This window comes from Camellia sinensis, chromosome 2 (genome assembly GCF_055761805.1).
Source record: "Camellia sinensis isolate YWXY chromosome 2, ASM5576180v1, whole genome shotgun sequence".
Taxonomy (NCBI): Eukaryota; Viridiplantae; Streptophyta; class Magnoliopsida; order Ericales; family Theaceae; genus Camellia; species Camellia sinensis.
This window is the reverse complement of record NC_138962.1, coordinates 29,019,833-29,039,700: the sequence shown is the minus strand read 5'-3', so window position 1 is coordinate 29,039,700 and position 19,868 is coordinate 29,019,833. Positions and strand designations below refer to the sequence as shown.

The window sequence follows — 19,868 nt, the reverse complement described above, 5'->3', positions numbered from 1 at the left end:
TAAAATAATTAATTTTTTAAACTTTTTTATTCGTGAATGCAAAATTATTACATTTTATATATATATTTTTTTACATATTTATTTTTATTTTTCTTTACAAATTTCTACCAAAATCTATAATCTAAACATAGTTTTAAAGTTTTAAATCACATACCAATTACGTTATTTTATCAATAAATGTAAAAAAAATATTATCATATATTTTCAATTAAAATATATATTTAAATATCTGAGTATAATTTATTTATAAATATATTTAAATCCATTTTTTATTTAAATTATCCAAAAAAAAATAAATACTAGAAAAATATCTAACAAGGCCCAGTTCCCTCTCTCCGTGCGTCTCTCTCTCTCCTGGAAGCCTTTCTTTTCGATAGAAACAGAGAGAGAGAGAGAGGGAGTTCACTATAAAGACAAAAAGTATGAGAGAGAGAGAACCCCAAGTGTGAAAAAGTAGCATCCTCCATAAACAACTTCACGAGCTCTCTCTCTCTCTCTCTCTCTCTCTCTCTCTCTCTCTACCCCTGCATCATCATCATCGTTGAAGTGTCCCAAATCAAAACCCTAAAAAACCAGCAATCCATTGATTGTTGGGAAGTAGGTAAGGAAAAGCTTCACGGGCTCTAGCTCTCACACCTTTCCGTCTCTATCTTCTTCACCCAACTCTCCCAATCTCTCTCCTTTCTGCGATCGATCTCGCGCCACGTTGATTTCACAGCTAGGGTTTTTCTCGATGGAAATCGAGCCCCTTTTTTTAGTCTGATAATGTGAATTCGACTTCGTTTGAAGATAGAGTTCAGAAACAGAGAGAGAGAGACCATGGATCGATCTGCTGTGACGGTTGGTCCTGGCATGGACATGCCGATCATGCACGATAGCGATCGGTACGAGCTCGTTCGAGACATCGGTTCGGGTAATTTTGGTGTGGCGAGGTTGATGAGGGACAAGCAGACCGGTGAGCTCGTTGCTGTCAAGTATATCGAGAGAGGTGACAAGGTCAGTGACAATTTAGGTTTATTTTTTAATTTTTGTTTTTTGAGCTTAGTCAAGTTTGGATTTTGAAGTTAGCTTGTTTGGTTACTATTGATCATTCAATTAAGAATTTGCGTTTTTGGTAAGTGGGTTTAGTTCTTCTGAGCTTGAAAGTGGAATTGGATTTTAGTGACGCCAACTATTGATCATTCAATTAAAAATTTGCGTTTTTTGATAAGTGGGGTTTATTAGTTCTGAGCTTGAAAGTGGAATTGGAATTTATTGACACTTATTGCATTTTATGTTCCAAATTCAATATGTTAAAACTTAGGAAAATGATATACAAGTACATTTTTAGACCAAGTGATGTGTAATAGACATAATTGGCTGATGATTAAGGAAGATATGAGATAGAGAGTTGTTTTTACATATTCTAATAGACTGTTATGGCTTTAAAAGTGGGAACATTATTCTTTGCTTCTGGGGCAATATGATGTGGTGCTCCAACTTGGCTATCATTGGTTGAATCAGTGGGACCCATTTCCTTTTTGTCTCCAATTGGACACTTGTCTTTAGATTAATGGTGTGGAGCAATGTTCCTAGACCACCAAATAACTTCTCTTAAAAGTGAGGCTAATTTTTGGGCTGGAGTAGCACTACTCTAAAACTTAATTTGAATTTGGAATTAGTACCTGTCAACATTAATGATGGTTATGCTTGAGATTTTAGGGGGAAAGAAAGACAAGTTGATTTATTGCAACAGCTACCCTAAAAGTTATATGTTTTTGTTCTGTTTGAAAGGACAAGAGAAAGCATAATGGAAGATCATTCTAGGTCTGTTTGTTTTTTAATTTCTCTTAATTTTTTTCACTAGTTGGGTGGCATTGTGGTTAAGGCTTGGGGTTTAAGTCCCAAGGTCACAGGTTCAATTCCCTCTTCCCTGGGCTAATCTCCTGCGCGAAACATAGTTGGTTAGGAGGTTGGACCTCAAGTTGTCTAATCAGCACTTGGCGTGGGTTCAATGCTCCCCCGCTGTGCGAGTCCTGACTTAAGTGGAGCTTGTCTTGGGAGGTCGGGGCAAGTTCTCAGGTTATAGTCTCCTCGCTTGGAACGGCTAACAGGACACCTTGGTGATCTTTGCAAGGGGCGCTGCCTTGGACTTGCGGAAGGGTAGGGAGCATTTTCTTGTAACAAAAAAAAAAAGAAGAAAAAAGATGAAATCAGTTGGTTTTTCATAAACTGCAAGAATTGGCAGCCCCCAACTATGCTATTTAACGATAATGTTATGGATTTATCTAGAAGAGCAACTGGGAAAGTATTTCAACTTGGCGTCTTACTGTGAGAAGATGCTATTCACTCTGTTAACTCACACAATTGGAGTTATCTGACTTTTTTTTGTAACAGACTGTATGGTTTCTGCTTTGCTGTGATATGATATGGCAACCTTGAACTTGTACCCATTTCTTTCTAAGATATTTTTGTTTACCTCTGCAGGATTATTCATTTTTCTAAATTTTTTTTGTCACAGATAGATGAAAATGTACAAAGGGAAATTATTAACCACAGAACGTTGAGGCATCCCAACATTGTAAGATTCAAAGAGGTATGTTCTATTCCAATCCCTCTGTGTGTATGTTATTTGCTCTTTAATATTTTTTTCCTTTGGGTTTTTGTTTTTTTAAGAGAATGAGGCTCAGTTAAATTAAATGTCCCATAACTCCTACTCTAGGTCATATTAACACCAACCCATGTGGCTATTGTCATGGAATACGCATCTGGAGGAGAGCTCTTTGAGCGGATATGCAATGCAGGACGGTTCAGTGAGGATGAGGTTTTTCCCCCAACAATTCATCTTGTTTCTTGGTCGGATCTTCACATATGATTATTGCTTATCGACACCTAATTTTACTGCAGGCACGTTTCTTCTTCCAACAACTTATATCAGGTGTCAGCTATTGCCATGCAATGGTATGTAAACTAAGTTCCCTGTTTTACTTATATCTTACAGATACAAAGTTAATGGTTGAGTTTGATGTAATGTTCTATATTCCTTTGTGAAGCAAGTATGTCACCGTGACTTGAAATTGGAGAACACATTACTGGATGGAAGCCCAGCTCCCAGGCTGAAGATTTGCGATTTTGGGTATTCCAAGGTGCCTGGTCGTTTTTCTTTTTCTTGCTATTCTGAATTACTCATGTTTCCATGATACTGCATCTCTGAATAGTTTGAGACTAATCTTTATTCAGATTATTACATTGGTAGTTGTTTAAATGCATGTGTACATGTTTCCGGCCATTTGTAAAAAAACAAAGGAAAAAAAGATTGGTAGTTTCAGTACGTCTAATAATATGGGTCTACTATGAATCTTTTGATTTGGTTTTTCATCTTTTCGTACTAAGAAGTGCTATTCAATTTGAATGAAACTCTCTGACTTACCTATCCAAACTACGTGGTTGACATTGCAATGCAGACATTACATGTGGCAGTCTGCAGTTCTTAAATTCTTAAATTTTGTCTTTCAAAATTATACTGGTTCACACAAATTGTAAAACAAAGGCATGCATATCTCTTAGACTTGTTTTGTAGGACTTGGATGATTTTGTTGGATTGGATATCATTTTCGTTTTGTACCTGTTATTTTTTCATGCTTTTTGATAATTGTTATTCGGATTTTGACTTTTTGCTATTGTCAGTCTTCGGTGCTGCATTCACAACCAAAATCAACAGTTGGAACCCCTGCTTACATTGCTCCTGAAGTTTTACTTAAGAAAGAATATGATGGCAAGGTAAATTCATTCTTCATTACTTTATTGAATTTGGCTCTGAAGGTGTTGAATTGATTTTTCTGAACTTCTTGAACTTGATATTTGTTGTTTGTAGCATGTTTTTGTTATAATTGACAGCGCCTTTTATGATGGTTTTGCTGGTATGATGAGCTATTTATAGATAGCAGATGTGTGGTCTTGTGGAGTAACCTTATATGTCATGCTGGTCGGTGCATACCCATTTGAGGATCCTGAGGAGCCTAAGAATTTTCGCAGGACAATACAAGTAATTCATCACAAGAGCTACTGTTGTAGATATCACAGCTCAGCTGGATTACTTGACTCACATAGTTTTTTTTTTTCTTTTTTTTTTGTGCAGCGAATTTTGAATGTTCAATACTCTATTCCAGATTATGTTCATATATCACCAGAGTGCCGCCATCTGATCTCAAGGATATTTGTAGGCGACCCTACAAAGGTCAGTTTTTATTTGTTGGTATCTTTTTTTTTTTTTGTAGATGCTATAATTTTCTGTCTTGCAATACCTGTGAGTTTTCGGGTGGGTGACCCTTTTTGACTGATTTACTTGTGAATCTCCTCTGATTTTACAATTTTACACACTTCCATTTTCTGTGTAAACATTATTGAGTATGGGACATTGAATTTCTGGCTTTAACTAAATTTTTTTCCCCCAACAGAGGATAACCATTCCAGAGATCCGGAACCATGAGTGGTTTCTAAAGAACCTTCCGGCTGACCTCATGGATGAAGAAGCGATGAACAACCAGTTTGAAGAGCCCGAACAACCCATGCAAAGTGTCGATGAAATCATGGGAATAATTGCCGAGGCTACCGTACCGGCTGCCGGAACCCAGAGTCTCAACCAGTATCTGACTGGCAGCCTGGACATTGATGATGACATGGAGGAGGACTTGGATACTGATCCCGACCTTGACATTGATAGCAGTGGAGAAATAATATATGCAATGTGATTGGGGACATGCCTGCCATGGGATAGACATTTACAGAGACCAGCTCTGCTTTCTTAATGACGACAAAATTATTTCCTGGGTCTAGAGTCAGTGGGTGTAAAACAGTTTGGTCATTTCAGAGGACAACCTATCCTTTGTGTTCTTTTCTTTAGCACCTTCTTCAATGTTGTGCTTTTCTTGTTGCTGTATCCTTTCCTTTGCCTTTTCCAACTGGCATTTGTAAGTACCATAAAACAGTTGTGTTAACCATGTTACCCTATGTTTGATCTAATTGTATAACAGTAATTGTATGACTAACTGTTTGTTCGTTGGGTCATGTGTTGGAGTGGCAAATGGTTTGTTTTCTTTAGGATCTCTCATTATAGGGGTGAGATACTGTGAACTTGCTAATATTGAAGAAATATCTGGTGAAGCTTGAACTTTTCAGGCTACCTTTGAAATACATCCTCGCAGGAAAGAAAAGAAACCAAGTAAACCATCCTATTTCCTGTTGGGAAACAGAACTCGGGTAAGCCAATGGCAAGTACATTGCATTAGGATGAATTGAAATTGAGTGATTTTGATTTGGAATTGTTTCTTTTGCTTCAGTTTTCTCAGAAACCTTCATATATATCAAACATCAGTGAAGCTTATACATTGATAATTAAGGACATTATCAAAGCCACAGCAGCCTGCCCACAAGCAGCTATAGATTAGCCAAAGCATGCTATGAATACAAAACCAACAAACTATATGTATAAGGAAGAAGCAGGCTTGCACATACATCCCATTTTGCTGTATGCTAACAAGATCTTCACAAAGCTAGAATACCGATCATATCTCTTACCATAATATTACAGTTGGGTTTCAGGAGACAAAAATTGATCTTGGTTCTTGAAGTATTTCTAGTATGATGATGATGATGATGATGATGATGATCATGGAGCTGAGACCCACACCATTATCTCTCCTGCTGCTTGCTTGTATATTTCTTCCAGTGGAAATGCCTCTGAAAGCTGATCTGGAGCTATCTTTGCCTGTTCAAATTAATTCGCCAACCCAGAATTTTAATTTTATAATAATAATAATTAAACACATTATACTGATGTATAAAACCATAGCATCTATTACTTTGAAACAACCAAAAATAATAATAATAACAATTAAGTTGTCATGCTTTTTTTAATTCCAAAATTATTTTAAAATACCACTTTAATTTTTTATTTCTGAAATGCTTCAGTTTTTTGTTGAACTAATTCAGATTTTATTGGTTCTTCACTCCATATCAACTGCTTCATTTTTTATTGTGAAAAACTAAAAGTTAGTTTCTTTAGATTTTCATAAAACACGTATCAAGAACAAAGGATTGACTTAGTAGATGAGGTGTTGCCTTATCAATTATGATGATTAGGCTCGAGTTTACATATTATTCATTTGACATATGAAAATACTTACTACATTAATTGAAAAATGGTCAAAGTGGGTTTCAACTCGCCCCAAATTTGCATGTGCTATTGATAATCATAAAACCCTTGTTCATCATGAACAGTCAAAATTTGGGTTTCATCATGTGTTTCCAAACTCAAACACACTATTCATGCATCAAGCTAACCCTAATTCAACTGGCCTCATATTGGCAACTTACTCAGTAACATAATCTACCCAAAAATGCGTTAAAAAAAGAATTACCCCAAATGATAGCTGAATCACTAATTTCAAAAACCCAAATCTGATTCATCCAACAACAGTAAGTAGATGAAAAGTTTTTAATTTTTAATTTAAAATTTTTTTTTTTGCCTTGATTAGAAAAAAAAAAAAAAAAGGTAAGAGAAAGCGATAGCTTGTAACAATCATCTCTAATGTGCAAGGAAGTAAGTTAGAGGAGACTTACATGGGCTTGAATCATGTACATGGTCCGATTCTGATCCGATGAAACATGAGCAGACACAACATCCAGCTTGTGCTTCTCCAACATATAGCAGATAACAGTGAAGAGTCCAGCCTTCTTCATCGAGCACACGCTAATCTGTGCATGATCACCGCACACATTCAAGATCACATTTGGAGAAGTCCAAGTCTGGAATAGAGGAGGGGACCGAGAGAGAGACACTGGCAGTGCATTAGATGAGTTTGAGTTTGTGTTGTTTGAAGAAGCTTGATTGGCCATGAAAGCCTCCCTCGAGTCCATGGGAAGCTTTTGTGGGGTGATTATGGACGATTGACCATCGAAGTTCATGGGTGTCAAGCCATGGAGCCTTTCCAGCTTCTGCCTTTGGAGCTTTTGGAGAGTTTGTTGTAGGGATTTTATGTGGGTCACTGCTTCGTCCACAATCGTGGACTTGTCTGTCTGTACAAATATTCAATGTGAACTGCCATATGGATTATGAGAAGGCAAAATTCAAACAAAATGGATGTGAGTAATTGTAGTTTTATCGTTTTTTGAAATCAAATACCCATCAGTTAAGCATTTAATTAAAAAAATACTACTATTATACAATTTTGAATGAACTTTTTATATAAAATTTTTGTTTATCACAATAAAAATGCTAGAACAAAAAATGTATAAATTTGATTTTTGAGTATTGTCAAAGCACCAAATTTAAATGTATCTCATTCAAATTTTGAAAATTTTCTAAGTACATGATATGCGTTATGTCCAAGACTCATGTGCTTATCCCAAAATTTCTTTTTTACTTTCGGAGAGTCATATATAATCGCATTAAACCATTTTTGTAAGACTAACATACACATGCACTTCCTTTTTAATATTGTGAACAAAATCCACCAGTTAGATGGCATTATCGGTGTTCTAATAAATACCATTTCATTTGTAATTAATTGAAACTTTGTGTTGCGAGAGAAATATAAAGTTCTCAATTTCTCTACATATGCATAGAAATGAATAATATAATCAGATACAATTTTTTTACATTAGTTGTGTTAAAAGTTTGTGTTTGATTTTGTAATCCATTTTTCATAAAGTTGTAGATCATCCACATTAAGAAACAAACAGAAATTGATGAGGCTTATGAAGTTACTCGAAAGGATTAATGGGAACATTCAGTTGAATTTGAAACCCCCCCAAAAAAAACCATAGCTTAATGAATCCTAGCTTCACTAACATTTCAATGATTGATAGTAATAAATAATTGATTTTTCATGGAATAAGTGTCCCATCACCCCATGACATCCTTAAATAGACTTGATGAAGAGGACTAATCTGTTATATCTTTCTCATTAATTGCCCTTTAAAGGAAATAAATTGAAAAACTTGAAAACTTTGTACGTAAAAAATGACTTGCCTTAATAAATTAACTTTGAGAAAGAGATGGGAGAGAGAGAGAGGGATTAGGCCTCCATCAAAAAGGTGGGAAAAAGAATGGTAGAATTGCTTCTTCTCTTCTTCTTTTCTTTTTTTCTAAGAATACCGAAATTAATCACAAAATTGAACAATTTTATAAACTGTGTCTGATTCTGTTATCAGTTTTTATATTTCTAGACTTTTTCAAGATAGAATAACCTAGCATGAACAACTATTTAATTATCATTTCATATATACACATCAATCTCAATCTTGAAGTAGATGTGAATGAATTACCTTGGGAGGGAGATGAGAGAGCAAAGCATGAAGATTAGAGAACATGTTCCTCATCTTCTTCCTTCTTTCTCTCTCTGTCCATATATGTGTCTCATGATCTGACTCACCACCTTTTCCTTCATTGGCCTCACCACCACACCCTTTTCCATTCTTACCAACCCCGCCTCGTTTCTTTCCGAGTGCCACCGCTATCACCTCCTCCACTTGTTTTCCGGTTGGTGTCTGAGTATTAGACCCCGAATCAGATGGCGGCTTCCCACCAGATTTTTCATCGATACAACCCAAATCATCTGAATTCGAAAAAGCCCATGACTGAGTCTCCCAAAAGAAGTTCTGATGTCCACCACCCAGGTCAGACATGGTGGCTACTAGCTAGTAAGAGAAAGAGACCGATACAAAGAGATAAGGAAGTAGAGAGACAGAGAGAGACTTACAAGGGGAAGAGAGGGGTGAGGAGGCATTTAAAAAGGGGGTGGTGGCGATGGAAGGTCTTAGTGTGGTGGTAGAGAGATGGAGACAAGAAATTATTCTGTATTTTCCAAAAAAAAAGTTTATTGATAATACTTTCAATCAGTAACAAGAGTTTAAATAATTATACGACTTTAAAATAAAAAAAAATAAATAGAGAAATAACTAAAAGTTGTTTTAAAAAGTTCTAAAAATTGATTTCTTTTATGTATAACAAAAAAAATATGTAAAAAATATATAAATAATGTAATTCAAATAAGTCCATGAACTTATTTTTTTTAACACTTCTAAAAACAACCTAAATGTCATTGGACAGACACATAATTAGGTATTCTCTTTTACCCATATAACATATTTTTTTTTGTTGGGGAGGGGGAGGGATGAAATGCCGCTACTGGCTTCAAAATACAAGCATAAAATTTTCTCTCACCGTGTTTGGGTCCCACTGTTATGATGGTGGCCCACCTGGCCATCCCATGGAATTACACCCCATTGCCAACACACCCTCTATATATTCTCTCACAATTTCTACTTACCTAAAAAAAATTTAATTAATTAAAATATTTTTTCAAAAATTAAAGTACAGAGTGAAATAATTTATCAAAAATTAAAGTACAAAGTGTAAATTTAAAGATACTTTTGTCCATCAAATTTATTTAATTTTGAATAAAACTGAGTGGTTTTTTTTTGTTTTTTTTTGTTTTTTTAATATATGGCAAAATTGCTTAGCTTAGCCGATATACCCTTTGGAAACTTGTTCGTGTATTTGATATATATATATTTTTTAATTTTATCAAATTAAAATATCCTGTTTCAGAAAAAAAAAAAAAAAGAAAGTAAATTGACTATTGATTTTTGAACTAATAGTTAACTCTTAAAGAATGATTTTTCACAATCTTTAAGCTTGTGAATAATATAATACTAAAAATATTTTTTTATATATAAAACATATCTTAATTATATTCGTATTTTTTTATTATTTTATTTTATCGTATTGCCATATCATATTGTCTTGATATCTATATGTTGGGATATATTTTCTGAATACCAACACGTGGCAGGGTGATGCCGACGTGTCAGCCGAGGTGCCACGTGTCCTGATCGTGACGCCGAAGTGGTTTCGGCATGGCCGAGATTATCTCCGAAGATATCAGAATCTGAGATAAGAGGATAAAAAATAAGGGACAAGAGTCCTAGAATAAAGAGGTGATTTAGCCAAGATAAGGATAAAACTCTTAGAGAGTTTATCTTTATCTCTTGAGGAGTCCAAAGTAAGTACAGAATTGAAGTCCATAGAAGTGAGGCTTCTAGTGGGACTAGGATTAAGTAAACTATAAAAGAGAGCACCCCGTGGGTCTAAGGTACGCAATTTTATGCTTTGAACAGTAAGTTTAGGACTTGATTATCTTTGAGAGATATACTGACTTGATCGTCGGAGTGCCCCCGGGTGGAAAAGCCACCGCCGGAGCCTTTTCTTTCTGTTGCAGGATAACTGAAGCCATCTATTCTGCCAGTACTTTCTAACTGATTACTAAGCAGGCAGTGTGATCAGAAAATCACTCACACACTATACTTCATAGCATATGCCATTATCCCATCAATCACTAATTTTTATTTTTATATTATTGAATAAAACATTAATGTGAAAATGATGTTCCTATTATATTATATAAATCACTTATTTAAATATCACATGGCAAATAAGCTAGTCGATTCATAAAAATCTGCCACCCTTAGAACTACTTAGAGTGGTATTTGATAACTCAATTCAATACTTAAAATTAAATATATTAAATAAAAAAAAAAAAAATTTATTTAATAATCACAATTAATATCATTTAAAATTTTGTAAGTATGAGACTTTGTGGTGTTGTAAAACTAAAAAATAAAAATTGTGGTGAATGAAGTTAGGAAACTATGCGGTGTTAATTAATTACGAATAATTCTAGTTTAATTATGAAATTGTCACTACAATAAACAAGAATTTTAAAGATTATTTTTTTTTGGAGATTAATTCCTTTTATTGCGAGGATCTTAGCTAAAAGGCTGTTCTAGAAAATAAAATTTAAAAAATTAGACTTTTAGCGAGAAAGACATTTTGACAATTAAAATATTTTTTCTTTAAAAAAATTAATTAAAAATTTTAATTTATTATGTATAACATTATCCCATTTTTTATATGTAAAAAATTATTTGTATGGCGTTACCAAATTAAATAGAATATTCTATTTTATCTTTTGTGCGTGATACTTTATTACTAGATAATAGTCCAATAATAATTATTACAAAAATACAAGCGTTACATATGAAAGTAATGATTCAATGCCTTTGTGGCCATGCATTTGTGTGTAATTGCATGTACTTTACGTATTTATTGGCACCGCCATCTATCTTTTGTGAGTGATACTTTCCTACATAATAGTCCAATAATAATTATTACAAAATTACAAGCGTTACATATGAAAGTAATGATTCAATGTCTTTGTGGCCATGTCTTTGTGTGTAATTGCATGCACTTTACATATTTATTGGCACCACCATTAACTGAAAGATAGGTTAAAGTAGCTTATCTGCATATCCATTTCTCCTGATCAAAGATATTCATCGTCTTATTTCTTGCTACATTTCATGCTACTCTCTTCCCCCAATATTTACCATTGTCATATAATTTTTTTCATAAAAAAATAAAGCAAAAAATAGAATGTTTGAAAATGAATTGTTCAGATATATATTCTATTCAATTGTTTATATCTGAGTAATTATTTTTTGTTTTAGAAATTTATGTCTAAAAATGTAACTTTTGCTTGAAAATCAGTATTCAAAAGGCAAATAGTGTACCCACCCAACAAAAAAAAAAGAAGGCAAATAGTATATACATAAATTTTATGTAGTCTACAAATAGTATTACCCAATAAAAAATAGTAAAAATATATAATTAATATATTTAACAAATATTTTTTGTTTGATGTAGTAGCATGTATCATATTATTAAAATAAGCCTCATTTTTTAATTTTTAATTTTTTTTTTGTTTATTATTAGTCTAATAATACACAGACACTACTCAGCGTGTTTAGTTTGAGTTTTTTGGATTAAATTTTTTAAAAATTAACTTTTTTGATTTTCGTGTTTTTTTGTTTTTAGTGAATATTTTTAAAATTTTAAACATTTTTTTACATTTTTAGATGCACCTTACTTAGATGTATCTAAAAAGTAAAAAATTTGTAAAAAAAATATTTTTAAAAATTAATAAATACATAAAAATACAAAAAATATACTGAATTCTTGTAATTTTTTTATTTTTAATATTTAGTGAATTTTTAAAAGATTTTTTTTACAATTTTTTTACTTTTTAAGTGTATTTATGTTAGGTGTGTCTAAAAAGTAAAAAATTGCTTAAAATATTAAAAAAATTCAGTAAAAATTAAAAAAAATGAAAAATAAGAAAATAAAATTTTTAAAAAAATGTTTTTTAAAAAATGAAACCAAGCAAACGGACTGAGATTTGCTTACTACTTCCCCCCCCCCCCGGGCGAAAATCAAGTAATGGTGCAATGGTTCAGCTTATGTTTTGTTGGTTTGTGAAATTATACAGTCAGATGACAATCTAATAAACACTTAAAGATGTTTCATAAGTAATGGTGCAATGGTTCAGCTTTGGTTTTGTCGGTTTGTGAAATTATACAGTCAGATGACAATCTAATAAACACTTAAAGATGTTTCATATTTGATTCTTCTTAAATATATACCCAACTCAACAATTAAAAAAAAAATTAAAAAAAAATCGCATGTTAAGCAATTCCTTTGAACCTAGCTACCACATGAGATTTTTTGATCAAGTTTATTTAAACAATAACATATATATGTGAAATTGTTTCACCAATTAATGTATATGGTTAAGATTATTTTATATGATTGATTCTGTGTTTTAGGCTTACTATTATTCAAAAGACTATATTTCTTATGAACGCAATGGAAGCCCTAACATATCAGTGTTAAAAATAAAAAAAGTCACCTTCAGTTGTGTTTTCAAACTTGTTTTTTCAAAAAAAAAAAAAAATACAAATTAATTTGGCAAAAATAAAAATAAATAATTATTTTTAAATTCTTAAAAATTATTTTTTTTCCAAAAAGAAAGAAAGCATAACAAAATAATGAGTAATTGTTATTTTTTAAACTTTTAGTTAAAAAAATAATCGTGAAAACTCAATCAAACAATTGTTGTAGTTAAAGCTTTGTATGCTGTTTTTTTTTTTCGATTCCCCCCGCCCCGGGTTGACACTGAAAAAAATCTAAATTTTCAAGTTCAATTCTTATTGACTCATTAAAAATTGGTTTAAAATTAATTTGTTATACACAAACGTAAAACTTAAATACATTTTAAAAGTTGTTAATTTTTTAAATTAGGCCCGAACTCAACTCATCAAAATTATGTGCATTATTAAAAAAAAAAAGAAGAAAAACTAAACTACTTATACTCAACTTAATCAAAGTTGATTTGAAATCAACTTAAATAAATTTTTTTAAAATTCAATAAATTTTAAAATCACCAGTAATTAGACATAGAAACAAACACATAATAATAGTGTTACGAAAAAAATTGAACAATAATATTTAGGGGTCGTCTTGAATGTTTAGTGGGTATACTTCCTACACAATTATTCAAGATTCAACTCTTGGGGTCAAGCCAGGTCAAGAAAGAACTTTCTTGTGAATTACTTAGTCCTAGCGTGGATGCACATAAATTAGGTCAAACGCTCCTTATCGTTGAACTCAAAAAAAAAAAAAAAAAAAAAAATAGTAATATAGGTGATGCTACTTAAGCCTAAAAATTAGATTTTACTATTAAATCCAATGATACGACATTATCTTAAAATATTTAAGATAATTCTCATTTTCACATCTTCTTTACTCAATCAATTAATTATTTTATTTGTATATTATTAAATTAAAAAAATAGATTTATATATATATATATATATATATATTTTTTTTTAATAATATTGAAATGAAGCTGGTGAAAGATGACAATGACGAGTACGTCAGGAAACTTGTACAAGAAGTACAAGGCAGAGGCAGTGGCCGTTATTATTTTATGTGGGTGTTTGAAAAGTTGTTATTTTAATAAGTTATTTTAATTTTTAATTATTTTAGTTTTTGTTTGGGAAGTGAGTTAGTTTTTTTTGACTATTTTAGTCTGGGTTAAAAAGTTTGGTTTGGGAAGGACTTTTTGACTTTTTGAATTTTTTGATTTTTTTTTGTGAGAGAGGAGTGTAATGATTATGGGTTGGATGTGATATTTTGTTTTTTGTGGTTAAAATAGCCTATTTTGTCTTTTGTGGTTAAAATAGCCTATTTTATCTTTTGTGACTAAAATAACTAAAAAAACCTAGAAAAGCTCTTCCCAAACAGATCCTAAGTAGGTTAAAATTTTTATATTTAAAAAGATAGTTTGATTTTTGTATAATTTAATATAATATTTTTAAAATAAAAAATAAAATAATTATAAATTTAATGTGATATTTAATCTTATTAATTATTTTAATCTATTTTATCTTAGTATAAATTTTAGTTAAAAAAAAAACTAAAATCTTTATTGCCAAACACCCCTCTATCTCAAAGAATCTCTGCCTCCTTCACAAACTGCGGCGGGTCGGGCCCTTTCAACTTCTTTCTCCACTCTTTTTTTTTCGCCACGTACATAACAAATATTTTTTTGGGGGATATACAAACATTTTTTAGATTCCTTGAAAGAGTGGCATTTTTGGCCATGTGATTAATATATTTTTCCAAAACTTAAATATTTCATTATTTAATTATTTTTATAGAGTTAAACTTTCATGTTTGATTTCAATTTTTTAAAGGAAAATGTTTGAGAACTCGAAAATGTTTTCCCCTAATCTCCCGAAATTTAGAAACGTTTCTAACACTTTCTTTATCAGACTTCTTTATCAGACTCCAAAACCCATCTCTGGCTACGCACTACTCACTCTCTCCTCAGCTTCGAGCATCCTCTCTCCAGTCGACTCCATTGGAGCCCTTAATCCTCTCATCTTTCTCTACTCACTCTCTCTTCGAGTCCTTAATTACTTCCAAATCCTCTCATCAGCTACGGGTGTGGACTCGCATAACAGATCTACTCATCAGCTACGGGTGTGGAGTTGCAGATCTGTAGACTCGCAGATCTTCTCTTCAACTACGGGTGTGGACTCGCAGATCTTCTCTTCAGCTACGGGTGTGGACTCCCAGATCTTCTCTTCAACTAGAGTTTGTGTTTATATGCTATGTGGATTTCTGATTCTTATGATTGTTATGTAATTAATTTTAGGGTTTTGGTTTTGTGTTGAATTCGTAGATGTTATGTTGATTTCTGATTGTTATGATTGTTATGTAATGCCCAATTTGTGATATTATTAGGGTTTTGGTGTAAATAATTGTTGTTGATAAGTCCTGCACAGTGTGATATTTATTAAGGTTTTGGTTTTATTGCCCAATTTCTGATTGTTATGGTGTAAATATTCTGTTTATATATATTCTGTTTAAATGCATTTTGTGATATGTGGTATGGAATGTATTAAACAGAATGTATATAGGTTTGAAAGGAAACCGAAAAGAGTAGAACAGGTTCAATAATGTATAAGAATGTATGAAATAGCATGAATTCCATCTACTTAATTTTGATATTTGGTATGAAATAGCAACAATCCCCCAAACCCAATTTTGTAACTATTTTCATTCTGTTAAGACTCAGATTCAGATTTGAACATGTTCTGAGTTAAGCATTTGATTCATTTTTTGTATCAAATGATTAGCTATTACTTCTATCTATTTACAAATTATATTGGTCTATATGCATATGGGAAAATTGGCCTAAGGTCCCTCCTCTACTTTTGATATGAGGAGAGGTCCTTTATAATATGTTTTGATGGCTAAGGTCCCTCAAATTTATTTTAGGTTATAAAGTACCTAAATTACCCTTCCTTTATAACATAAATTTGTTTGAATATTATATGGTTGACTTAACTGATACATTTTGGAAACCGAATTTGAAGGGGAGATTTTGTCGGAGTTTTCGTCGGAGATTTCAGTGGAGATTTTATGGTGGAGATTTCGTCGGAGATTTCAGTGGAGTTGACGAGAAAGATTGCTACGATCGTGTAGATTTTGTTGGAGATTTCGTCGGAGATTTCAGTGGTGTGATAGTGTATTGATCGCGTAGATTTTCAGTGGAGTTGAATCAGGTTTGTTTTCGATGGAGATAGCACATGCATTTTGATATTTGTTTTGAATTTTTGTGTAGAGAGAGGCCAGCTTGATAGAGTTGATTTTTATTTTTGGAATTAATTTTTTATTATTTGTTTTTTAATCAATTTGAAAGAGTGTTGACAGTGTGTTGATCGCGTAGGTTTTTGAGTTGAGTTGAATTAGGTTTGTTTTCGATTTAGATTCCAAATGTATTTTGATTTTTGTTTAGAGAGAGGCCAGCTTGATAGAGTTGATTTTTATTTTTGGAATTAATTTTTCATTCTTTGTTTTTTTGATCAATTTCAGATAGTGTTGACAGTGTAGGTGATTTTGATGTTTAGAGTTCATTTTTGGTGCTCTGTTTTTTTATCAACATGCTGATGAATTATAGTTGTGTTCTATGTTTTTTCAAACCAGAGAAATTTCATTTTCTGCACTATTGTTTGTGTAGTCCAGAGGAAATTATAAGTGCATATGGACATATTATTAGAAGTTTGCAATGGAGATAGCATATGAGAAAGTGAATGTAAGTTCATAAATTTCTCTATACTTGTATTTGTAGTTCAGAGAAAATTGTAAGTTTGTTACTCACTTTCAGTTTGTAGTTCAGAGAAAAGTATTTCTCTGGACTTGTATTCTATGTGATTTTTTTTCTATAATTGTGTTTAATTGTTAGCAGTAAATTTCTCTGTGATTCATTAAGTTTCTGTGATTTTGTTTTTTATCATCTTGAAGGTGAATATCAGTTTGTAGATGTCTTTGGAGTTTTATTTTAAGTTCAGAGAAAATTATGATTTTTAGAAATTTCTCTGTACATTTATGTTGTTATTGTGAAGTGTTTCTGTGATTTTCTTTGTTGTTTTTTGTTTCAGTTTCAATGGACAGTGCAGTGTTGTTGCTGTGCAAATATGGGAATGATACTATTGTCATTAATGTTTCATGCGAATTGAATTTTGAGGAATTGGTTGGCATTTTGTGTAAAACATGGGAGAATTTGAAACCTGAGACTATGTGTATTTCATATTCTATTTTGGGCCATCCGAATTGTATGGTTCGAAATAATATTGATTTTCTGAATATGTTGAGGGTTGTTTGTGCACGCGGTGTTGATATAGTTGATGTTTCAGTTAGTAGATGTAGTACTTCTGATGAAGAGGATGAAGTGGGGTCTAATTGGGTAGATGTTGTGGATGGTGAGTGTGATAGGCTGGTGGATGTTGAAAGGAATTCACTCTCTAAGTTTTGTTCTCACCAAGAAAAGGTGTTATTGTCGGCTAGTTGGCGGAATAATATTACGAGTGTTGGACAAAAGTTTGAGGGTGGTGTGGTTGAGTTCCGTACTTTTTTATGCAAGTATGCTATTGAGGTTGGTTTTCAGTTTACGTATGTTAAAAATGACAAGCTGAGGGTTACGGCAGAATGTGCATATAAGGAATCAAGGGGATGTATGTGGCGTGTACATGCTTCTGTTGAAAAAACAAATGGGTTCTTCTACATAAGGACTTTGAACAATGAACATACGTGTGGTGTGGCGGTTCGTACGAGTAAACATTCGAGGATGACTTCCAGCTTTGTTTCTGGGCTGATACTTGAAGAGGTAAGTGCAAAACCTTTAACTCGTCCAGTGGATGTTGTGAAAGAAATGAAAGACAAGTATGGGGTCTCAATTAGTTATAACTGTGGTTGGTTGAGTGTTGAGAAAGCAAAATGTAGTACATATGGGGATTCTTGTTTGTCATTTGATCAATTACGGTGGTATTTTGATGAGGCATTGAAGAACAATCCAGGGAGTCGTTTTGAGTTAGATTTTGAAGATAACAAGCGTTTCAAAAGAGTGTTTGTGGCTTTTCATGCATGCATTGCTGGTTTCAAATATTGTCGGTCATTGCTTTTTCTTGATGGAACATTTTTGAAAGGACGATACAAAGGAGTTATGCTTGCTGCAACGGGGAAAGATGGGAATGAAGGTAATTGTAAATATATCTATTTTTATCTAAGTATGTGAATTTTCTATACATGTAGGAATTGAGTGAATGTGAATTTTCTTTGGTTTTGGCCACTGTGGATTTTCTATTGTTGTGGCCACTGTGAGAATTTTCAATGGATTTTTGTCAGTGTATGAATTTTCTCTGGATGTTGTCATTGTGTGAATTGTATCTGTAGGTGGTCACTATGTGAATTTTCTCTGTATATTATGATTGTGTGAATTTTCTCTGTAGCTGGTCACTAAGTCAATTTTCTCTGGATGTTGCCAATGTGTGAATTTTCTCTGGATGTTGGAAGTGTCAAACTTCTCTGGTTGTTTTATTGTTCTATTTTTCTCTGTTGTTTTGTAGGTGGTCACTAAGTGAATTTTCTCTGTATATTATGATTGTGTGAATTTTCTTTGTAGCTGGTTACTAAGTCAATTTTCTCTGGATGTTGCCAATGTGTGAATTTTCTCTGGATGTTGGCAGTGTCAAACTTCTCTGGTTGTTTTATTGTTCTATTTTTCTCTGTTGTTTTGTAGGTGGTCACTAAGTGAATTTTCTCTGTATATTATGATTGTGTGAATTTTCTCTGTAGCTGGTCACTTATTCAATTTTCTCTGGATGTTGCAAATGTGTGAATTTTCTCTGGATGTTGGCAGTGTCAAACTTTTCTGGTTGTTTATTGTTCTATTTTTCTCTGCATGTGTGTACCTAATATGCTTGTTCCTATTTGTTTTGTAGGTTTTTTTCCTGTAGCTTTTGCTGTTGTTGATGCTGAGAATAAAGACAATTGGTGTTGGTTTCTTGAACATTTATATGGAGTATTAGGATCAGAAAGGGTGATAAGTTTCATATCAGATCGACATTGTGGAATTGTGGAGGGAATTGCTAGGTTTTTCCCGAACTGCTTTCATGGATTTTGTCTGGAACATCTAAAGAGAAATTTGAGGGATAAGTTGTCATGTGGAAACACAAATTTGGTTAGGGAGACGATTGTGTCCAAGTTTTCAGAATGTGCATATGCTCCAACAAAGGCATCATTTCATTTCAAGTTAAATGAGTTAAAAAGTGAGGGAGGAGACATTGTGAGTGTTTTCTTGAGAAGTTTACCATATGAAAATTGGAGTGATGCATATTTTGCAGGGAAACGTTATGGTGAGATGTATTCAAATGTTGCTGAGTCATTCAATTCATGGATACGAGAAGCTCGGCACTTGCCAATAACAAATTTGGTGGACATGATACGGTTGCAAATCATGAATATAAGGTCTGATAGGAGGCTGCTCTCTAGTAAATGGAATAAAATTTTGTGTCCTCGTATGGATAGTGTGTTGGAGAAGTCTTTTTTGGACGGGAGGACATGGAATGTGAGTTTATCGTCTGATAATGTCTTTGAAGTGCATTGTTTTCCTTCGGTTATGGTTGATCTTGGGTTGAGAACTTGTTCATGTCGAAAATGGGAAATAAATGGGTATCCATGTCAACATGCTGTTGCTGCAATTTTTAGGAGTGGAAAGAATTTGAATTCATTTGTTGAACCATTTTTTCATGCTGATATGTATCGTCAAGCATACTCCTTTTCGATTGGCCCAGTTCCAACTGTTGAAAAACCTGTGTGTAGCATTGAAGATGCTATGATTTTACCTCCATTGAGCAAGAGACCTGCTGGGAGGCCGAAGAAGAACAGAATTGCTTCTACTGGAGAGTTTAAAAGGGTGATTAAGTGTAGTCGTTGTGAGAGTATTGGTCACCATAATAAGAGGACATGCAAGGAACCTTTGGTAAATAGTTGAGGATTATACATTTTATTGATGAAATAATACATTTGATGATTACTTTGTGTATTTTGTTTTGTGAAATTTATTTTTTGGACAGTGTAT

At 32.8% G+C, this 19,868-nt stretch overlaps 3 protein-coding genes across 3 annotated transcripts; 2 read left to right on the top strand and 1 right to left on the bottom strand.

Moving 5' to 3' along the window:
• Positions 1 to 301: 301 nt before the first annotated feature.
• Positions 302 to 5,027, top strand: LOC114301282 (serine/threonine-protein kinase SRK2E). Its single transcript, XM_028246227.2, has 9 exons — positions 302 to 996; positions 2,501 to 2,575; positions 2,702 to 2,803; positions 2,887 to 2,940; positions 3,033 to 3,125; positions 3,667 to 3,759; positions 3,920 to 4,024; positions 4,118 to 4,216; positions 4,437 to 5,027. Exons 1-9 carry the CDS (start codon positions 820 to 822, stop codon positions 4,728 to 4,730), a joined length of 1,092 nt encoding a protein of 363 aa, XP_028102028.1. The 5' UTR covers positions 302 to 819; the 3' UTR covers positions 4,731 to 5,027.
• Positions 5,028 to 5,439: 412 nt separating this feature from the next.
• LOC114301320 (transcription factor bHLH95-like) lies at positions 5,440 to 8,667 on the bottom strand. The gene is made up of 3 exons (XM_028246282.2): positions 8,308 to 8,667; positions 6,601 to 7,056; positions 5,440 to 5,746 (listed from the first exon to the last, which is right to left on the bottom strand). The coding sequence occupies exons 1-3, from the start codon at positions 8,665 to 8,667 to the stop codon at positions 5,648 to 5,650; spliced, it is 915 nt and encodes a 304-aa protein (XP_028102083.2). The 3' UTR covers positions 5,440 to 5,647.
• Positions 8,668 to 15,638: 6,971 nt separating this feature from the next.
• LOC145819944 (uncharacterized) lies at positions 15,639 to 19,832 on the top strand. The gene is made up of 3 exons (XM_082914003.1): positions 15,639 to 16,014; positions 16,891 to 17,985; positions 18,730 to 19,832. Exons 2-3 carry the CDS (start codon positions 16,896 to 16,898, stop codon positions 19,779 to 19,781), a joined length of 2,142 nt encoding a protein of 713 aa, XP_082770129.1. The 5' UTR covers positions 15,639 to 16,014; positions 16,891 to 16,895; the 3' UTR covers positions 19,782 to 19,832.
• The last annotated feature ends 36 nt before the right edge of the window (positions 19,833 to 19,868 follow it).

What these genes read in the sequence shown, in the direction of transcription:
- LOC114301282 (XM_028246227.2), top strand. Translation starts at nt 820, where the DNA reads ATGGATCGATCTGCTGTGACGGTTGGTCCTGGCATGGACATGCCGATC. An exon ending in ATATCGAGAGAGGTGACAAG is followed by an intron (nt 997 to 2,500) that starts GTCAGTGACAAT and finishes TTTTTGTCACAG; the next exon opens with ATAGATGAAAATGTACAAAG. An exon ending in GCGATTTTGGGTATTCCAAG is followed by an intron (nt 3,126 to 3,666) that starts GTGCCTGGTCGT and finishes TGCTATTGTCAG; the next exon opens with TCTTCGGTGCTGCATTCACA.
- LOC114301320 (XM_028246282.2), bottom strand. Translation starts at nt 8,667, where the DNA reads ATGTCTGACCTGGGTGGTGGACATCAGAACTTCTTTTGGGAGACTCAG. An exon ending in TCTCTCATCTCCCTCCCAAG is followed by an intron (nt 7,057 to 8,307) that starts GTAATTCATTCA and finishes ATATTTGTACAG; the next exon opens with ACAGACAAGTCCACGATTGT. An exon ending in TGTACATGATTCAAGCCCAT is followed by an intron (nt 5,747 to 6,600) that starts GTAAGTCTCCTC and finishes TAATTTGAACAG; the next exon opens with GCAAAGATAGCTCCAGATCA.
- LOC145819944 (XM_082914003.1), top strand. Translation starts at nt 16,896, where the DNA reads ATGGACAGTGCAGTGTTGTTGCTGTGCAAATATGGGAATGATACTATT. An exon ending in GGGGAAAGATGGGAATGAAG is followed by an intron (nt 17,986 to 18,729) that starts GTAATTGTAAAT and finishes TTTGTTTTGTAG; the next exon opens with GTTTTTTTCCTGTAGCTTTT.